This window comes from Oryctolagus cuniculus, chromosome 17, assembly GCF_964237555.1.
Source record: "Oryctolagus cuniculus chromosome 17, mOryCun1.1, whole genome shotgun sequence".
In the NCBI taxonomy this organism is placed as follows: domain Eukaryota; kingdom Metazoa; phylum Chordata; class Mammalia; order Lagomorpha; family Leporidae; genus Oryctolagus; species Oryctolagus cuniculus.
The window spans coordinates 61,857,546-61,877,393 of NC_091448.1; the positions used below are offsets into that span (position 1 = coordinate 61,857,546).

At 47.2% G+C, this 19,848-nt stretch overlaps 3 protein-coding genes and 1 long non-coding RNA gene across 18 annotated transcripts in view; 3 read left to right on the plus strand and 1 right to left on the minus strand.

Annotated features, from left to right (window-relative positions):
• Nucleotides 1-19,848, minus strand: part of LOC108175821 (uncharacterized) — a 265,995-nt gene that overhangs the window by 99,707 nt on the left and 146,440 nt on the right. The window lies entirely within an intron of this gene.
• LOC138846256 (leucine-rich repeat-containing protein 37A3-like) lies at nt 10-1,063 on the plus strand. Its single transcript, XM_070061594.1, has 2 exons — nt 10-530; nt 953-1,063. Exons 1-2 carry the CDS (start codon nt 72-74, stop codon nt 962-964), a joined length of 471 nt encoding a protein of 156 aa, XP_069917695.1. The 5' UTR covers nt 10-71; the 3' UTR covers nt 965-1,063.
• LOC138846255 (leucine-rich repeat-containing protein 37A3-like) lies at nt 3,159-5,136 on the plus strand. The gene is made up of 2 exons (XM_070061592.1): nt 3,159-4,599; nt 5,022-5,136. Exons 1-2 carry the CDS (start codon nt 4,141-4,143, stop codon nt 5,031-5,033), a joined length of 471 nt encoding a protein of 156 aa, XP_069917693.1. The 5' UTR covers nt 3,159-4,140; the 3' UTR covers nt 5,034-5,136.
• Nucleotides 7,220-11,476, plus strand: LOC138846254 (leucine-rich repeat-containing protein 37A3-like). Of its 2 annotated transcripts, XR_011383717.1 has the most exons (3): nt 7,220-8,668; nt 9,091-9,189; nt 10,964-11,476. XR_011383717.1 is itself a non-coding variant. In XM_070061591.1 (2 exons), exons 1-2 carry the CDS (start codon nt 8,210-8,212, stop codon nt 9,100-9,102), a joined length of 471 nt encoding a protein of 156 aa, XP_069917692.1. In that variant the 5' UTR covers nt 7,222-8,209; the 3' UTR covers nt 9,103-9,201. The 2 variants fall into 2 exon arrangements, 1 of the variants encoding a protein (XP_069917692.1); XM_070061591.1 differs by lacking the exon at nt 10,964-11,476 and having other exon boundaries at nt 7,222-8,668; nt 9,091-9,201.

Below are 19,848 nucleotides of genomic sequence, written 5' to 3' on the forward strand. Positions count from 1 at the left end.
GGCATGTTTTCGAAGAAAATATTTTGACAGAAAACACCACTGTGCATGAAGAAACGCTCCCTGGCGACAAAATGCACATAGATCCTTCAGCTACAGATTCTGCTGGGACCGAGTTCAACGTAATGCCAACTGTGGACCAAACCAAGGAAACACAGTGGGAATACCCCAGCGAGGGCACTGAAGCCCCCACCATGCCCGCAGGCTTCACCTACCCCGTGATGCTGTCCCAGGGAGAACAGTTTGAAATTCAGCTGAATCAGCAGCTATGGTCCCTCATCCCCAACACGGACATGAAAAAGCTCATTTCTCACGTCATCCGCACTCTGAAAATGGACTGCTCTGAGGCCCAGGCACAACTGCCCTGTGCCAAGCTCATCTCCAAAACAGGCATCCTGATGAAGCTCCTCAGTGAGCAGCAGGAAGAAAAGATAGCCAAGAAAGAATGGGACACAGAGCAGTGGAGGACTGAGACCTATATCAATGAGAGTACAGAAGCCCCGAGTGGACAGAAAGAGCAGGAGTCGAGTAAGGTGAGGACAGGAGACCTGCACTTTCCCATCACTTAGGAGACCCCACATGGGAAGACCAGGGGCTCCCAGTTAAGATCCCTTGGCTCTCTGAGCCCTGGTCTTCCCACTCCTTGAATGTCCCACCTGAATCGCCTGACTCGCTCACACCCATGGCAGACCCTGGCGGCTTTGATTACCTGGGGTCTTCTGCTCCCTTCCAGGTGCTGGCACACCACACCCACTTCCATGCCTACTCCTTCTCTGGGCACCTCTCCCTCCTTCCTCTAGTCTCATATTCAAGAGCAACAATTGGCCACCAGGCACCTACCCAGATGTCCTGGCCGCACACCTCAAGAACGCCTTTGCTGGCACCTTGGCTCACCTGTTTGACCCACCCAAGGAACCCCTTTACAGGTAACTTAGTTCTTTGTTTCTATTCATAGGATCTTACCTAGCCATATGGCCTGCTGCCTCTGCCAATTTAAACATACTATCAAGAGTGTCTGCATGACCATCAAGCCTGGCAAATACGACACATTGGCGTGAGTCGGAACTACCTGATGATCTTTTTTTTTAATTTTTATTTGTTTTAAATTTCTTACTTTAAAATTTTAGGGACAAGTTTAAAGTAACAATGTGATTAACTGCTATATTTTTATTCATCCATTCAGATTTCAACTCCCTAAATTGCTAAACTGCTCCCTTGCTAAAAGTCAGGTTCCCAATTACCACTATGTAATTTAATAATGTAACTTACATATGCACAAAGGATCATGAAAAAGAGATGGAAGGGGAAGGAAGTAATGTTGGGAACCACACACGTGGTGTTCTGTGCTCTTGGGTGCTTTGCTTTCCAATGATAACTCATTTGCACACAGTCTATAAACTGGTTTTCTATGTGTTGGGCCTCAAGGGCCCTCTGTCTTATAGAACAGGTCTACACTGCTCACTGCGGTTGTTTGTTTTTGCACTTGTAGAAAAGAGTACAAGTGATGCTGTTTTATTGGGAGCCTGGGAGTTTCTGGTCCCACAACCAGAAATGGCTGCCTGGCTCCTCTGATGCAGTCGGAAGGCTCCTCCATTCCTGTAGACTGTCCAATTCTGAACCTGCTCTGAGTCTCATGCTTTTCTATCCACAGAACACTCGGGTACTTTTAAGTATCTTTCTGTAGATGAGGGTTATTACCACTGATGTCATGACTTCCAAAATGTGACCACTTTCTTCCTTAGACAGCTTGAATTCGGATCTCAGTCAGGGATCTGAGGCATTAGCACAGTGATAACTGTATACCCATCTACACAATGTTGCTCACCTTTCTGACCAGTTTCCTACCAATTTTATTATTCCCTTCGTCTCAAGAGGTGAGAAGGACAAGCATTGTTAATCTCCCTTTACAAGGGTGGGAAAGAACACATTGAGGTGAGGAGCAAGGCCCCTTGGCTTGACCACCTCTGCCCTCACTCCCCTTACATGCCTATCTTTTGCCATGGACACCTGTGATGGCAGCAAGAACACAGGGCCACAGGGAGGGAGGGGGGGAGGAAGCCTGTGCTCCCTCAGCATGAGGCAGGACTGTGGAATGATGTGGCTGAGAAGCAGGGGCAGAGCCACAGAAGGGGCAGCTGGGTGGGGCCATTTGTCCTCCAGCCTTATTCTAAGCCTGGAGTGGTTGGTCATTGGAAACCAATGAAATAATACTGATCATAGTTACTGCTTTTTTAACACTGTGAACTCTTCTGAACGCCCCCTCTCAAAAATACCTTTTTCTCCTTTGTTGTTGCCATTTCATAAGGTTTGAGTTTGGTTTTACTTTTCTCTCTAAAGTCTCAATGATGGCCGGCACGGCTCAGTAGGCTAATCCTCCACCTAGCGGCACTGGCCCACTTGGTTCTAGTCCCGGTCGGGGAGCTGGATTCTTTCCCGGTTGCCCCTCTTCCAGGCCAGCTGTCTGCTGTGGCCAGGGAAGGCAGTGGAGGATGGCCCAAGTGCTTAGGCCCTGCACCCCATGGGAGACCAAGAGAAGCACCTGGCTCCTGCCTTTGGATCAGCGCGGTGCGCAGGCCACAGCACGCCAGCCGTGGCGGCCACTGGAGGGTGAACCAACGGCAAAAGGAAGACCTTTCTCTCTGTTTCTCTCTCTCTCACTGTCCACTCTGCCCGTCAAAAAATTCTTTTTTAAATTTAAAGTCTCAATGGTACCCCAAATATTAGATTTGACTCCTAATTTAATTGATCAGAGTGTAGGGCTGTGGACTGACATAAAACTGTCCCATCAGTCTTCTGTGCCAAAAAGCAGTCTCTTCTTTTTTTGACAGTTGAAGAAGCATCTATAGGGAACCCAAAGGGGGCATTCATGAAGATATTGCAAGCCTGGAAGAACAACACCAGCAAGCAGCTGACTATTGAGCCAGAGAACTCAGTATCAAAGAGAAACAGCGTGGACTTCCCAGGCCGCATGAGTGAACAGCGGGACCTCAACGATGAAAGTGACATTATTAGTGCACTTATTATTGCCTTATTTCTCAGAGGAAAATCTACAAAATGTAGAATCAACATTATTACCATTCATTACACTGCTTTTTTCAAATGTGCAAGATAGAGAGAAGTCCCTGAGCTATGTGAAAACCCACATAAGGAGGCCCTCTCATCCTTACAGAAATAAGTTGAGAAAGCTCTATTTTCTGGAGAATTTGTTAGATGAAGTAATTCAAGAAAAAAATCGATGAGGTTAAAAAGGAAGAAAAAGCCACACTTATGCAGCCTATCCTGTTAGGTCCTCAATTTAACCCTCAAATCCTCCTAAAGAAATCAGAAACTGCCCCATCACAGAAGAACAGCCTGGCAACCATGCCAAGTGTGGGGTACAGGCTGCAGAGAGTGAAAAAAGTCACCAAGGGGCCAAAGGGCTTACGGGAAAGGCACCTCCAGATGAGGAAGAGCCTCGGGAGGAGACAGGGCACCTGGCCCTTTGCGGAGAGCATTGGGGGAAGAAGGCTTGGGAGAGCAGGCTCCAGGGAGCTGAAGGAGCTTCAAGTGGCTCAGAGGCCCAGGCAGGTGGCCGGAAACTCCTTGCACACGGAGCCCTTGCTCACAAAGGAACGTGAGGCTGCAGCCTCCTCTTTCCTGAAGAAACACATCCTGGGCAGGCCTTCTACCTCCCCTGCAAAATCTCTCTCTGAGATCAACAACAAAGGAAGACTTAACCTACACCATTTTTGTCTTAGAAGATGCCAATGCTAGAGCCAAAAATAAGGCGGCAGGGAAACCAATCTCGCATTCCAGACAGAATTACCGCTTTCATAAAACTCGCTCTCTCTCACCTGGTCCTCCGAACCCCCAAGGCCAAACTGAGTCAGAAGTTCAGAAGGAAAAATTCCCTCAACAGGCTGATGGCTGGGAAGAGGCCTCCGTTCCCTGCACTGCGGAGTCTCATAAACTCCCCATCCGGAGAGGCTTTCTCATCCCCCGGAGGCCTGCATTCTCAGGGGAGTCCTCCTCTGAGAGAATTGGCACTTTCAGAACCTTCTATAGAAGACACGGGAGGAAAACCATTCCAGAGGGCGTGTTTTCGAAGAAAATATTTTGACAGAAAACACCACTGTGCATGAAGAAACGCTCCCTGGCGACAAAATGCACATAGATCCTTCAGCTACAGATTCTGCTGGGACCGAGTTCAACGTAATGCCAACTGTGGACCAAACCAAGGAAACACAGTGGGAATACCCCAGCGAGGGCACTGAAGCCCCCACCATGCCCGCAGGCTTCACCTACCCCGTGATGCTGTCCCAGGGAGAACAGTTTGAAATTCAGCTGAATCAGCAGCTATGGTCCCTCATCCCCAACACGGACATGAAAAAGCTCATTTCTCACGTCATCCGCACTCTGAAAATGGACTGCTCTGAGGCCCAGGCACAACTGCCCTGTGCCAAGCTCATCTCCAAAACAGGCATCCTGATGAAGCTCCTCAGTGAGCAGCAGGAAGAAAAGATAGCCAAGAAAGAATGGGACACAGAGCAGTGGAGGACTGAGACCTATATCAATGAGAGTACAGAAGCCCCGAGTGGACAGAAAGAGCAGGAGTCGAGTAAGGTGAGGACAGGAGACCTGCACTTTCCCATCACTTAGGAGACCCCACATGGGAAGACCAGGGGCTCCCAGTTAAGATCCCTTGGCTCTCTGAGCCCTGGTCTTCCCACTCCTTGAATGTCCCACCTGAATCGCCTGACTCGCTCACACCCATGGCAGACCCTGGCGGCTTTGATTACCTGGGGTCTTCTGCTCCCTTCCAGGTGCTGGCACACCACACCCACTTCCATGCCTACTCCTTCTCTGGGCACCTCTCCCTCCTTCCTCTAGTCTCATATTCAAGAGCAACAATTGGCCACCAGGCACCTACCCAGATGTCCTGGCCGCACACCTCAAGAACGCCTTTGCTGGCACCTTGGCTCACCTGTTTGACCCACCCAAGGAACCCCTTTACAGGTAACTTAGTTCTTTGTTTCTATTCATAGGATCTTACCTAGCCATATGGCCTGCTGCCTCTGCCAATTTAAACATACTATCAAGAGTGTCTGCATGACCATCAAGCCTGGCAAATACGACACATTGGCGTGAGTCGGAACTACCTGATGATCTTTTTTTTTAATTTTTATTTGTTTTAAATTTCTTACTTTAAAATTTTAGGGACAAGTTTAAAGTAACAATGTGATTAACTGCTATATTTTTATTCATCCATTCAGATTTCAACTCCCTAAATTGCTAAACTGCTCCCTTGCTAAAAGTCAGGTTCCCAATTACCACTATGTAATTTAATAATGTAACTTACATATGCACAAAGGATCATGAAAAAGAGATGGAAGGGGAAGGAAGTAATGTTGGGAACCACACACGTGGTGTTCTGTGCTCTTGGGTGCTTTGCTTTCCAATGATAACTCATTTGCACACAGTCTATAAACTGGTTTTCTATGTGTTGGGCCTCAAGGGCCCTCTGTCTTATAGAACAGGTCTACACTGCTCACTGCGGTTGTTTGTTTTTGCACTTGTAGAAAAGAGTACAAGTGATGCTGTCTTATTGGGAGCCTGGGAGTTTCTGGTCCCACAACCAGAAATGGCTGCCTGGCTCCTCTGATGCAGTCGGAAGGCTCCTCCATTCCTGTAGACTGTCCAATTCTGAACCTGCTCTGAGTCTCACGCTTTTCTATCCACAGAACACTCGGGTACTTTTAAGTATCTTTCTGTAGATGAGGGTTATTACCACTGATGTCATGACTTCCAAAATGTGACCACTTTCTTCCTTAGACAGCTTGAATTCGGATCTCAGTCAGGGATCTGAGGCATTAGCACAGTGATAACTGTATACCCATCTACACAATGTTGCTCACCTTTCTGACCAGTTTCCTACCAATTTTATTATTCCCTTCGTCTCAAGAGGTGAGAAGGACAAGCATTGTTAATCTCCCTTTACAAGGGTGGGAAAGAACACATTGAGGTGAGGAGCAAGGCCCCTTGGCTTGACCACCTCTGCCCTCACTCCCCTTACATGCCTATCTTTTGCCATGGACACCTGTGATGGCAGCAAGAACACAGGGCCACAGGGAGGGAGGGGGGGAGGAAGCCTGTGCTCCCTCAGCATGAGGCAGGACTGTGGAATGATGTGGCTGAGAAGCAGGGGCAGAGCCACAGAAGGGGCAGCTGGGTGGGGCCATTTGTCCTCCAGCCTTATTCTAAGCCTGGAGTGGTTGGTCATTGGAAACCAATGAAATAATACTGATCATAGTTACTGCTTTTTTAACACTGTGAACTCTTCTGAACGCCCCCTCTCAAAAATACCTTTTTCTCCTTTGTTGTTGCCATTTCATAAGGTTTGAGTTTGGTTTTACTTTTCTCTCTAAAGTCTCAATGATGGCCGGCACGGCTCAGTAGGCTAATCCTCCACCTAGCGGCACTGGCCCACTTGGTTCTAGTCCCGGTCGGGGAGCTGGATTCTTTCCCAGTTGCCCCTCTTCCAGGCCAGCTGTCTGCTGTGGCCAGGGAAGGCAGTGGAGGATGGCCCAAGTGCTTAGGCCCTGCACCCCATGGGAGACCAAGAGAAGCACCTGGCTCCTGCCTTTGGATCAGCGCGGTGCGCAGGCCACAGCACGCCAGCCGTGGCGGCCACTGGAGGGTGAACCAACGGCAAAAGGAAGACCTTTCTCTCTGTTTCTCTCTCTCTCACTGTCCACTCTGCCAGTCAAAAAATTCTTTTTTAAATTTAAAGTCTCAATGGTACCCCAAATATTAGATTTGACTCCTAATTTAATTGATCAGAGTGTAGGGCTGTGGACTGACATAAAACTGTCCCATCAGTCTTCTGTGCCAAAAAGCAGTCTCTTCTTTTTTTGACAGTTGAAGAAGCATCTATAGGGAACCCAAAGGGGGCATTCATGAAGATATTGCAAGCCTGGAAGAACAACACCAGCAAGCAGCTGACTATTGAGCCAGAGAACTCAGTATCAAAGAGAAACAGCGTGGACTTCCCAGGCCGCATGAGTGAACAGCGGGACCTCAACGATGAAAGTGACATTATTAGTGCACTTATTATTGCCTTATTTCTCAGAGGAAAATCTACAAAATGTAGAATCAACATTATTACCATTCATTACACTGCTTTTTTCAAATGTGCAAGATAGAGAGAAGTCCCTGAGCTATGTGAAAACCCACATAAGGAGGCCCTCTCATCCTTACAGAAATAAGTTGAGAAAGCTCTATTTTCTGGAGAATTTGTTAGATGAAGTAATTCAAGAAAAAAATCGATGAGGTTAAAAAGGAAGAAAAAGCCACACTTATGCAGCCTATCCTGTTAGGTCCTCAATTTAACCCTCAAATCCTCCTAAAGAAATCAGAAACTGCCCCATCACAGAAGAACAGCCTGGCAACCATGCCAAGTGTGGGGTACAGGCTGCAGAGAGTGAAAAAAGTCACCAAGGGGCCAAAGGGCTTACGGGAAAGGCACCTCCAGATGAGGAAGAGCCTCGGGAGGAGACAGGGCACCTGGCCCTTTGCGGAGAGCATTGGGGGAAGAAGGCTTGGGAGAGCAGGCTCCAGGGAGCTGAAGGAGCTTCAAGTGGCTCAGAGGCCCAGGCAGGTGGCCGGAAACTCCTTGCACACGGAGCCCTTGCTCACAAAGGAACGTGAGGCTGCAGCCTCCTCTTTCCTGAAGAAACACATCCTGGGCAGGCCTTCTACCTCCCCTGCAAAATCTCTCTCTGAGATCAACAACAAAGGAAGACTTAACCTACACCATTTTTGTCTTAGAAGATGCCAATGCTAGAGCCAAAAATAAGGCGGCAGGGAAACCAATCTCGCATTCCAGACAGAATTACCGCTTTCATAAAACTCGCTCTCTCTCACCTGGTCCTCCGAACCCCCAAGGCCAAACTGAGTCAGAAGTTCAGAAGGAAAAATTCCCTCAACAGGCTGATGGCTGGGAAGAGGCCTCCGTTCCCTGCACTGCGGAGTCTCATAAACTCCCCATCCGGAGAGGCTTTCTCATCCCCCGGAGGCCTGCATTCTCAGGGGAGTCCTCCTCTGAGAGAATTGGCACTTTCAGAACCTTCTATAGAAGACACGGGAGGAAAACCATTCCAGAGGGCGTGTTTTCGAAGAAAATATTTTGACAGAAAACACCACTGTGCATGAAGAAACGCTCCCTGGCGACAAAATGCACATAGATCCTTCAGCTACAGATTCTGCTGGGACCGAGTTCAACGTAATGCCAACTGTGGACCAAACCAAGGAAACACAGTGGGAATACCCCAGCGAGGGCACTGAAGCCCCCACCATGCCCGCAGGCTTCACCTACCCCGTGATGCTGTCCCAGGGAGAACAGTTTGAAATTCAGCTGAATCAGCAGCTATGGTCCCTCATCCCCAACACGGACATGAAAAAGCTCATTTCTCACGTCATCCGCACTCTGAAAATGGACTGCTCTGAGGCCCAGGCACAACTGCCCTGTGCCAAGCTCATCTCCAAAACAGGCATCCTGATGAAGCTCCTCAGTGAGCAGCAGGAAGAAAAGATAGCCAAGAAAGAATGGGACACAGAGCAGTGGAGGACTGAGACCTATATCAATGAGAGTACAGAAGCCCCGAGTGGACAGAAAGAGCAGGAGTCGAGTAAGGTGAGGACAGGAGACCTGCACTTTCCCATCACTTAGGAGACCCCACATGGGAAGACCAGGGGCTCCCAGTTAAGATCCCTTGGCTCTCTGAGCCCTGGTCTTCCCACTCCTTGAATGTCCCACCTGAATCGCCTGACTCGCTCACACCCATGGCAGACCCTGGCGGCTTTGATTACCTGGGGTCTTCTGCTCCCTTCCAGGTGCTGGCACACCACACCCACTTCCATGCCTACTCCTTCTCTGGGCACCTCTCCCTCCTTCCTCTAGTCTCATATTCAAGAGCAACAATTGGCCACCAGGCACCTACCCAGATGTCCTGGCCGCACACCTCAAGAACGCCTTTGCTGGCACCTTGGCTCACCTGTTTGACCCACCCAAGGAACCCCTTTACAGGTAACTTAGTTCTTTGTTTCTATTCATAGGATCTTACCTAGCCATATGGCCTGCTGCCTCTGCCAATTTAAACATACTATCAAGAGTGTCTGCATGACCATCAAGCCTGGCAAATACGACACATTGGCGTGAGTCGGAACTACCTGATGATCTTTTTTTTTAATTTTTATTTGTTTTAAATTTCTTACTTTAAAATTTTAGGGACAAGTTTAAAGTAACAATGTGATTAACTGCTATATTTTTATTCATCCATTCAGATTTCAACTCCCTAAATTGCTAAACTGCTCCCTTGCTAAAAGTCAGGTTCCCAATTACCACTATGTAATTTAATAATGTAACTTACATATGCACAAAGGATCATGAAAAAGAGATGGAAGGGGAAGGAAGTAATGTTGGGAACCACACACGTGGTGTTCTGTGCTCTTGGGTGCTTTGCTTTCCAATGATAACTCATTTGCACACAGTCTATAAACTGGTTTTCTATGTGTTGGGCCTCAAGGGCCCTCTGTCTTATAGAACAGGTCTACACTGCTCACTGCGGTTGTTTGTTTTTGCACTTGTAGAAAAGAGTACAAGTGATGCTGTCTTATTGGGAGCCTGGGAGTTTCTGGTCCCACAACCAGAAATGGCTGCCTGGCTCCTCTGATGCAGTCGGAAGGCTCCTCCATTCCTGTAGACTGTCCAATTCTGAACCTGCTCTGAGTCTCATGCTTTTCTATCCACAGAACACTCGGGTACTTTTAAGTATCTTTCTGTAGATGAGGGTTATTACCACTGATGTCATGACTTCCAAAATGTGACCACTTTCTTCCTTAGACAGCTTGAATTCGGATCTCAGTCAGGGATCTGAGGCATTAGCACAGTGATAACTGTATACCCATCTACACAATGTTGCTCACCTTTCTGACCAGTTTCCTACCAATTTTATTATTCCCTTCATCTCAAGAGGTGAGAAGGACAAGCATTGTTAATCTCCCTTTACAAGGGTGGGAAAGAACACATTGAGGTGAGGAGCAAGGCCCCTTGGCTTGACCACCTCTGCCCTCACTCCCCTTACATGCCTATCTTTTGCCATGGACACCTGTGATGGCAGCAAGAACACAGGGCCACAGGGAGGGAGGGGGGGAGGAAGCCTGTGCTCCCTCAGCATGAGGCAGGACTGTGGAATGATGTGGCTGAGAAGCAGGGGCAGAGCCACAGAAGGGGCAGCTGGGTGGGGCCATTTGTCCTCCAGCCTTATTCTAAGCCTGGAGTGGTTGGTCATTGGAAACCAATGAAATAATACTGATCATAGTTACTGCTTTTTTAACACTGTGAACTCTTCTGAACGCCCCCTCTCAAAAATACCTTTTTCTCCTTTGTTGTTGCCATTTCATAAGGTTTGAGTTTGGTTTTACTTTTCTCTCTAAAGTCTCAATGATGGCCGGCACAGCTCAGTAGGCTAATCCTCCACCTAGCGGCACTGGCCCACTTGGTTCTAGTCCCGGTCGGGGAGCTGGATTCTTTCCCGGTTGCCCCTCTTCCAGGCCAGCTGTCTGCTGTGGCCAGGGAAGGCAGTGGAGGATGGCCCAAGTGCTTAGGCCCTGCACCCCATGGGAGACCAAGAGAAGCACCTGGCTCCTGCCTTTGGATCAGCGCGGTGCGCAGGCCACAGCACGCCAGCCGTGGCGGCCACTGGAGGGTGAACCAACGGCAAAAGGAAGACCTTTCTCTCTGTTTCTCTCTCTCTCACTGTCCACTCTGCCCGTCAAAAAATTCTTTTTTAAATTTAAAGTCTCAATGGTACCCCAAATATTAGATTTGACTCCTAATTTAATTGATCAGAGTGTAGGGCTGTGGACTGACATAAAACTGTCCCATCAGTCTTCTGTGCCAAAAAGCAGTCTCTTCTTTTTTTGACAGTTGAAGAAGCATCTATAGGGAACCCAAAGGGGGCATTCATGAAGATATTGCAAGCCTGGAAGAACAACACCAGCAAGCAGCTGACTATTGAGCCAGAGAACCCATTATGTACAGACCCCCGTGGAGGCTGGACCTTCTCCAATCCATCAGGAAGCCCAAGCTCACGCCTCAGTGTTCCCTACGGAGTATGAGCCTTTGAAAGACCAGGAGGCAGACACAGCTCAGCAGCCAAAGCCCCCGGAAGAGGATGAGCACTCCCCAGTTCCAGGGGTCCCAGCTCAGCCTGAAGAACTGAAGGAACCTTCACCAAGCCAGCAGGGGATTTCCGTTCCACCTCTAGAGTGCCCCATAAGTGCTTACCAATTACCACTCCAACAGGGAAACACAAACCAGCCTTCAGTAATCTTCCCAGAGATGAGTGATGCTATCCCAATGAATATGACATTATTTTCACCTCTTATTCCGGAAGAAATACTTAGAACTCAGCATTTAAGGTTGTCTAAAACCAAACCAAAACATGTGGATATTGACCTTATCAGAACCCTAAAGCTCACTCCAGAAGTTTATCCTTACTGGAGTCAGCAGGAAGGACCTGCCCAGCCTACAGTTCCCACCGAGTGAGTTGAATTTTCTCCAACCCAGCTTGAGCCTCCTCTTGCCAAGCCTCCGGCACTGCCTGAAAAGATGGAACTTTCTCAAGCTGAGCCTCCAGAGCCCCTCAAGAATGCAGAACAAGCTCCAGTACAAAATGTAGCCCCAGCCAAGCCACAAGACTTCCCTAACACTCAATCATCTGTAACCCAGCAGGAGCTTCAAACTCAGCAACCAAACCTGACCAAAGTCACAGGTCAACCTTTGGATGTGGAACTCACCATAACTACACAACCTGGAATGGAAGGCGGACTTTCTTCAATCATGCAGGAGGCCCCAGTTCAGCTTCCAGGGCCATCTAAGGGGGGGTATAGCTCAACCCCCAGGATATCAGGGGGTGACAGTTCCAACACCAGCTCAGGATCAAGATCAGTTTCCAAAATCACCCCGCATCACGTTTCAACCTTTTGATCTGGCACTTACAATAACTCCACAGCCCATTACAGAGGCTGAACTTGCCACAAATGTTCAGGAGACTCCAACTAACGAAACTGTAGCTCAGCCACCAGTGCATCATGAGGATCAAAATCAACCTCCACTATCACCCAGTGTCACAAATCAACCTTTAGACCTGGCACTTACCATTACTACAGAACCTACTACAGAGGCTGAGCATCCTGCAGACCTGAGCAAGACTACAACTCCGTCTCCAAACCTGACTCCAGTCACAACTCAACATCTGGACCTGGGACTTACCATAACTCCAGAAACCAGCAGTATGGTGACTGAACCCTCTACAGACATGCAGGAGACCTCCAGTCACCCTCCCACGGAGGGTGTAACCCAATCTCCAATACATCAAGAGGTGACAGTTCCAACACTGGGTCATAATCAAGCTCAATATCCAACATTGCCTCACATCACAGTTCAGCCTTTAGACACAGTGCTTACCATAAATGCAAAGTGTACCAGGAAGGCTGAACATTCTACAGCCCTGAAGAAGACTAAAGTACCTCCCGTGCTCCATGAGGAGGTACTTTCACAACCACACCAGGTTCAGGCTCAGCATCCAACCCTGACAGAAGTCACAGTTCAACCTTTTGATGTAGAACTTACCCTAACTCCAGAATCCGTTGTGAAGGGTGAACCACTCCCAACCATGCAGGAGACTTCAGGGCAGCCTCCAGGGCCACATAATGAAGTGGTCTGTCATCCTCCAGTTTATTATGAGAATGTAGTTCCAAAACCAAGTCAAGATCAAACTCTGCATCCATTGTCACCCAGTGCCACAGCTGAACCTTCAAAGCTAGAGCCAACCATAACTCAGGTATCCACTACACAGGATGACATTCTACAGCCTTCAAGTCTATATCTCCTCCTCCTTATCCAATGTACACTGAGGTGACATTTTGACATTTTCTTTTTTTTCTTTTTTTTAAATTTTTTATTTAGTAAATATAAATTTTCAAAGTACAGTTCATGGATTACAATGGCTTCCCCCCACCGCCACAATTTCCCTCCCACTCACACCCCTCCCATCTCCTGCTCCCTCTCCCATTCCATTCACATTAAGATTCATTTTCAATTATCTTTATATACAGAAGATCAATTCAGTATATATTAAGTAAAGATTTCATCAGTTTGCACCCACACAGAACATAAAGTGTAAAATACTGTTTCCATACTAGTTATAGCATTACTTCACATTGGACAACACACTAAGGACAGATCCCACATGAGAAGTAAGTACACAGTGACTCCTGTTGTTGACTTAACAATTTGACACTCTTGTTTATGGCATCAAACATCAAGATTCATTTTCTATTCTCTTTATATACAGAAAGATCAGTAGAGCATACATTAAGTAAAGATTTCAACAGTTTGCTCCCACACAGAAACATAAAGTGAAAAATACTGTTTGAGTACTAGTTATAGCATTAAATCTCAATGTACAGCACACTAAGGACAAAGATCCTACATGAGAAGTAAGTACACAGTGACTCCTGTTGTTGACTTAACAAATTGACACTCTTGTTTATGGCATCAGTAATCACCCTAGGCTCTTGTCATGAGTTGCCAAGGCTATGGAAGCCTTTTGAGTTCACCGACTTCGATCTTATTCTGACAGGGTCATAGTCAAAGTGGAAGTTCTCTCCTCCCTTCAGAGAAAGGTACCTCCTTCTTTGATGGCCCCATTCTTTCCACTGGGATCTCACTCACAGAGATCTTCCATTTAGGTCTTCCTTTATTTTTTTCCCAGGGTGTCTTGGCTTTCCATGCCTAAAATACTCTCATGGGCTCTTCAGCCATATCCGAATGCCTTAAGGGCTGATTCTGAAGAGTGCTATTTAGGGCATCTGCCATTCTATGAGTTTACTGTGTATCCCACTTCCCATGATGGATTGTTCTCTCCCTTTTTGATTCTATCAGCTAGTATTAGCAGACACTAGACTTGTTTGTGTGATCCCTTTGACTCTTAGACCTATCAGTGTGATCAATTGTGAACTGAAATTGATCACTTGGACTAGTGAGATGGCATTGGTACATGCCACCTTGATGGGATTGTATTGGGATCCCCTGGCATGATTCTAACTCCACCATTTGGGGCAAGTCCGATTGAGCATGTCCCAAATTGTACATCTCCTCCCTCTCTTATTCCCACTCATATTTAACAGGGATCATTTTTCAGTTAAAATTTAAACACCTAAGAATAATTGTGTGTTAATCACAGAGTTCAACCAATAGTGCTAGAACAAAACAAAGAGAAAATACTAAAATGGATAATGAAATAAATGAGATCTGCTTCTTGCATTTCTTCTATCTCATCATCTTCATAATCTTGAATTGGGGTGTCTTTTTCATTTGGGGGGCGTCATAGTGTCTTCCTTGTTCTTATTACCTTGGTTTTTGCGTTTGTTGTTTGGCATATTGGAGATATTTGGTTTCTTCACTGTGGTGCTTTTTCTTGTTATACTATGACTCTGGATTAAGTGGACTGTCTGTTTTTGATGGAGCCTTAGAGGCATGAGATGGGTGTGGCCTGAGAGCTCTGTTTGGTTCCTCAGGGTTAAGGGTGTGCCAAAGGTGACAGTCCCAGGTAAGGCATGGTAAATCTCTCTCTCTTTCTTTCTTTCTTTCTTTTGATTCAAAAGGGAAGTAATTCCACACAGCTGAACAGAATTGGAGGTAGTTAGCAGGCAAATAATATACCCACAGGAGCCAGAGATCGGAAGCTCTTTCCCAAGGACCACACAGGGAATCTGTCCTGCCCTCAGTGTGGGCTCAAATTCTCCTGCAGTCTCCCACTGGGTTGCCAAGGTTACCGAATTGTAGCATCTCTGGAGAGTACTCACGTGAATTCTGTGAGTTCTCTCCCCCATCGTCTCTTTTTTCACAGTCTCAGCTCAGTAGCACCACACATTCACTAGGTCCTAATCTCCAGTTAATTCACCCCCCCCCCGAGTTAGGTTTTTCTGCTAGGCTCAGGGCTGGTGCAGACCTGAGGTCGCCCTGCTTATGACGTATGTCCAAGATGGCGCCTGCTCTTTGTCTTGCTCGCCTATGAGAGGTGAGCAGAGAGAGAGAAACTCATGTCTGTATCGGTCACTTTTTCTCTCTCTCTCTCTTCTAGTTAGCCTGGTGAACTTTTACCCACGGGGTCGTCCCTCTAGTCTCCTCTTTCTGCTTGCCTGCCAGTGTCTCAGGCTATTGAGGTTCGGCTCACCTTGCGTTCCAGCACTGGTGTGTTGAGTCTGCCGCTGGTGTCCAAACTGTGGGCTCCCACGCTCTCCACACAGGTCCACCAAAGTCTTAACTCCAGAGATTGATGTTTGCTCAAGTGTTACTGAGGCAGTTTGAGCTTCTTCAATTTTCCTTCTCCCCTTCCAGCGCTGGCGCGCAGACTCTGCGGCTCCCGTGGCTTGGCTTCCACGTGGTGGGCAACCTTGCTCTCCCCGTAGGTCCTCCGAGTCACAGCCACTAGATCCAGAAGTTTCCTCTGCAATTTTTTCCTGATCCTTTTCCTGAGGCTACTGTAACTCCACTTTTATTAAACTATCTTTTCCCCGACTATCGGTGCACGCCCTCACTATTCCGCCATCCTCCTGAGGTGACATTTTCACCTCCAGTCCAGATTCAGACTCAGCATTCAAACCTACCTCCAGTCACAGTTAAGCCTTGGGACCTGGAAATTACCCACACCCCACAACTACTACAGAGGTTACACCTTCTACTACCATGCAAATGACCCTAACTCAGTCTACAGAGCCACTAAAGGAGCTTGTAACTCAGTCCCCAGGGTACAATGAGATGACAGTTCCAACAGCAGGTCAGCATCAAGCTCAGCACCCAACATCACCCAGTGTCATAGCTCAGCCTTCCAAGATGGAGCTTACCAGAACTCTGGTACCCACTGCAAAAGCTGGCCATTCTCCATCCCTGAAGAAGACTACAGATCTACATCCAGGCCAGGTTCAGACTCAGCACTCAACCCTAACTGAAGTCACAGATCAACCCCTGAATGCGGCTGCCACCATAAATGTCTGTGAGCTCTGCTCCTGCAAAGATGAGACACTTTCATGCACTGGCCTCAGCCCAGTGCAGAAGCTTCACAGAGTTCCTGTACCAGAGCCCAACAGCTACAACGGCACCTTCAGCATATTGTAAGAATCTCCCTTCCTCATGGTTCCCTACAGCCTGCCTGTCTCAGCAGCTTTTCCTCAAGAGCCTCCTGAGCCCTCCTCAAGTCCCCACCTTATGTTGACTGTGTGTGTGTGCATGTCTGTGCGTGTGTGTGTGTGTGTGTTGGCAGACAGAGTAGGACAGTGTGAGACAGAGAGAAATGTCTTCCTTTTTCTGTTGGTTCACCCACCAAGTGGCCACTTTGCTTGTGAGCTTTCCTTATCCTCCTTCTCTTCTTACTCTTGTGTGCCTTCTACCGTCTCATATGTGATTGCCCTTACTGCTTTTCCTGATTCATTTTTTGTTGATTTCTGCCATATTATTACCTCATTGCTTTACTCCCACTCTTCAACACAGCCCTCATCCCAACTTATTAGAGATGATACAACAGTTTTAAGGATAGATTCTGGAGCCAGGTTGCCTGGCTTTGAACACAGGTCTCCCAGTGATTAGCTTTGTGACTTTGGACAAGTTACTTAGCTTGGATTCAATCTCCTCATCTGTAAAACTGGATTATGGCCGTGATCAGTTCACTAGACCGTTGTGTATTTAGAAGAGTGGACACACAATACATCACTTCCAAGCATATGTGAATGTAAACTCGTAATAAATACCATTATTGCTGAGCCCCTCAGTTATAGCCTGACCTCACCTTTGTTCCTCTATACATAGTAGCCATTTTGTGCCATTCCAGGGTGTCATAGGAACCACAGATAGAGCACAGTTATTCTAAAACTTTACCTGAGGCCTACAATATGGCTATAATTTGTAAAAATCAAGAAAAAAATGGGGAGTCTATCTTAGGCAAATATTTGTCTGATGGAATGATCAAGATTTAAGAGACAGTCTGGCTACAAGAGATTGATTTAGGAAGCAATGAAAGATATGCAAACAACCTTGAATATTGGCTGAGGGGTTTCAAAGTTCATAATGAGATATGGAATGTCATTAAAAGCTTGTGAGCAAGAGAAAGATGATTTCAAATGGGGGATATTTTAATCTATTATTTTCTTTTAAAGGTTTTTATTTATTTACTTGAGAAGCAGTGCAACAGAGAAAGAGGTCTCATTCACTTATTCATTCTCTAAATGCATGCAATGGCAGAGAGTGGGGAGGCCAGTGAGGGGAGCCCAGAACTCAAACCAGGTCTTGTATGTGGGTGACAGGAACACAACTACTTGAGGCATCACCACTGCCTCCAGGGGTCTGCACTGGCAGGAAGTTGAAGCCAGGAACTAACTGGAGCTGGGTATCAAAACCCGGCACTCTGATGTGGGATGCATTACAGTGTCTTACCCAGTGTCTAACACTAGGCCAAATGCCCGCCCAAGGAGGATTATTTTAGCATCCATATGTAGAGTGATCTAGACAGGATATTCTAATTCTGAGAGACAAAATAGAAATACTCTAGCAAAATCTAGGAGCATAGTGAGAATGGAGCCAGAGTGGCTGGGATAGAAGTGAAAAGGAAGTCCCGGGAGAATACAAAAAACAGACAGAATAAGTCACTGGCTTAAAGAGTTGTGGGATAGGTTGTAACAGAAAATAAAAATGCGTGACTCCACAGTCTTTCCCTGGATGACAGCGAGAATGATGGTGGTCTATAAGGCAGAAGCACAGCAATCAGAAAGAAGAGCCCGTTAGTGGGAAATGTGTTCAGTGTTAGGCACTTTTTATTGATGAGCATAAAGTAACCCGAGAGGACATATCCACCAGGCAGGTGAGCACACAGGTATCTGTTTTATTGCTGCTCCTGCTTCCAGGAAAATGTGTACCTAAAACAAGTAGGTTCATTGTTGCTGAGGAGTGAGGACAGAGTTAAAGGTAAGCACTCACAGCAATTCAGAGTTGAAGCTAAATATAAGTCATTTAACAGCTTCTTGTAAACATGTGTCCATTATGATGAGTACCTTCCCCCTTTTTAAAAAGTGCACAGAAGAATGTAGGATAAAATGTGAAAGTATGAACCCCCACACACCCTCATCATCCCCTGGTCCTCACTCTGTCACCTGTAACTCAGGCTGTGTGTCTTTCCTTCCAACCTCCTCTCACTTTTTTTCCTATGGAGGTAATGCTTGGCTCCTGGCTCAGTAATTGGCACTTTTACCCTATGCTGTATTCCAAAAGGCTTTCCACATCAGCACCTTAGTCCCTCTGATTTTAAATTGTCTGTATCCATTCAATACTTAGAAAGATTTCAGCAGAGGGCACTTGGCCAAAGCACTGGTATTACCTGCCATAGGTTTTCATTATTCTTATTGGTAACAATACATTTTGCCCATTTTTTTTCTTGAGTTATTTATCTTTTTCTCACTGATTTGTAGAAGTCAGTGTAGACACCTGAGTTATTTTGGTGAAAATACTTAATATTCAAAGTGATTGACTGTCTTTACTGTCAAAGAGACTGGACAAAGTTAAGTTTCTGAGAGGATGCTTCATTGTTTGTGTCAGTGGCCCCTCATTATTTATTGAGTGAGCAAACCTGGAAGTAGAGAGCTATGGACCTTAAGAGCACTGGTATTTATTAGAAAGCTGATAATATTTCTGTGTTTCAGTACTCTCCCATGAGGGTGCCATGATTTTTCCCTCATTCTGTTCATTCTTTTCCAACCCATTCAAGGATGTGAACTGTGTTCCTTTACAGAAATTTCCAAGGAAACTCAATTTCTTTCATTGATGAAAATGTATGGGGCCAGTGCCGTGGCTCAATAGGCTAATCCTCCACCTAGCGGCGCCGGCACACCGGGTTCTAGTCCTGGTCAGGGCGCCGGATTCTTTCCCAGTTGCCCCTCTTCCAGGCCAGCTCTCTGCTGTGGCCCAGGAGTGCAGTGGAGGATTGCCCAAGTCCTTGGGCCCTGCACCCGCATGGGAGACTGGGAGAAGCACCTGGGTCCTGGCTTTGGATCAGTGCAATGTTGGCCACAGCACACTGGCCGCAGCAGCCATTGGGGGGGGGGGTGAACCAATGGAAAAGGAAGACCTTTCTCTCTGTCTCTCTCTCTCACTGTCCACTCTACCTGTCAAAAAAAAAAAAAGAAAGAAAAGAAACTGTATATAAGGGGACCCTCAGATGCTGTAAACCAGAGGTTGCTCAGCCTCTCTCTCTCTGGTCCATAGTGCCTTGTGCCCATGGCGAGAAGCTCCTGGTCTGCAGTGCCTAGTGCCTGCAGGAGTTGACTTGAGCAATCTCCTCCTAGTTGGCTGGAGTACCAATAAAGTGTGTTTAGCTTGACCTTCCTCAGTCTCCTCGACCCTTTCTTCATGGCAACCTGGCCAGTTCCTGGAGGGGGAGATCCTGACAGCTGGTGCCCAAACAGGGACTTGAAGTCAGACGGTAAGGAGACGAGCCCTTGAGGAATTGTCAATAGGGTGAGTAGCAGTGGTTGAAAGAAACCACGATGGGTGGGACGTCCCAATCAAAAGAATACAGGGCCGGCACCGCGGCTCACTAGGCTAATCCTCCACCTAGCGGCACCAGCCCACTGGGTTCTAGTCCCGGTCAGGGAGCTGGATTCTATCCCGCTTGCCCCTCTTCCAGGCCAGCTCTCTGCTGTGGCCAGGGAGTGCAGTGGAGGATGGCCCAAGTACTTGGGCCCTGCGCCCGCATGGGAGAC

Bases quoted from the DNA above. Each gene is read 5' to 3' on its own strand.
- LOC138846254 (XM_070061591.1), top strand. From the start codon at position 8,210: ATGCACATAGATCCTTCAGCTACAGATTCTGCTGGGACCGAGTTCAAC.
- LOC138846255 (XM_070061592.1), top strand. From the start codon at position 4,141: ATGCACATAGATCCTTCAGCTACAGATTCTGCTGGGACCGAGTTCAAC.
- LOC138846256 (XM_070061594.1), top strand. From the start codon at position 72: ATGCACATAGATCCTTCAGCTACAGATTCTGCTGGGACCGAGTTCAAC.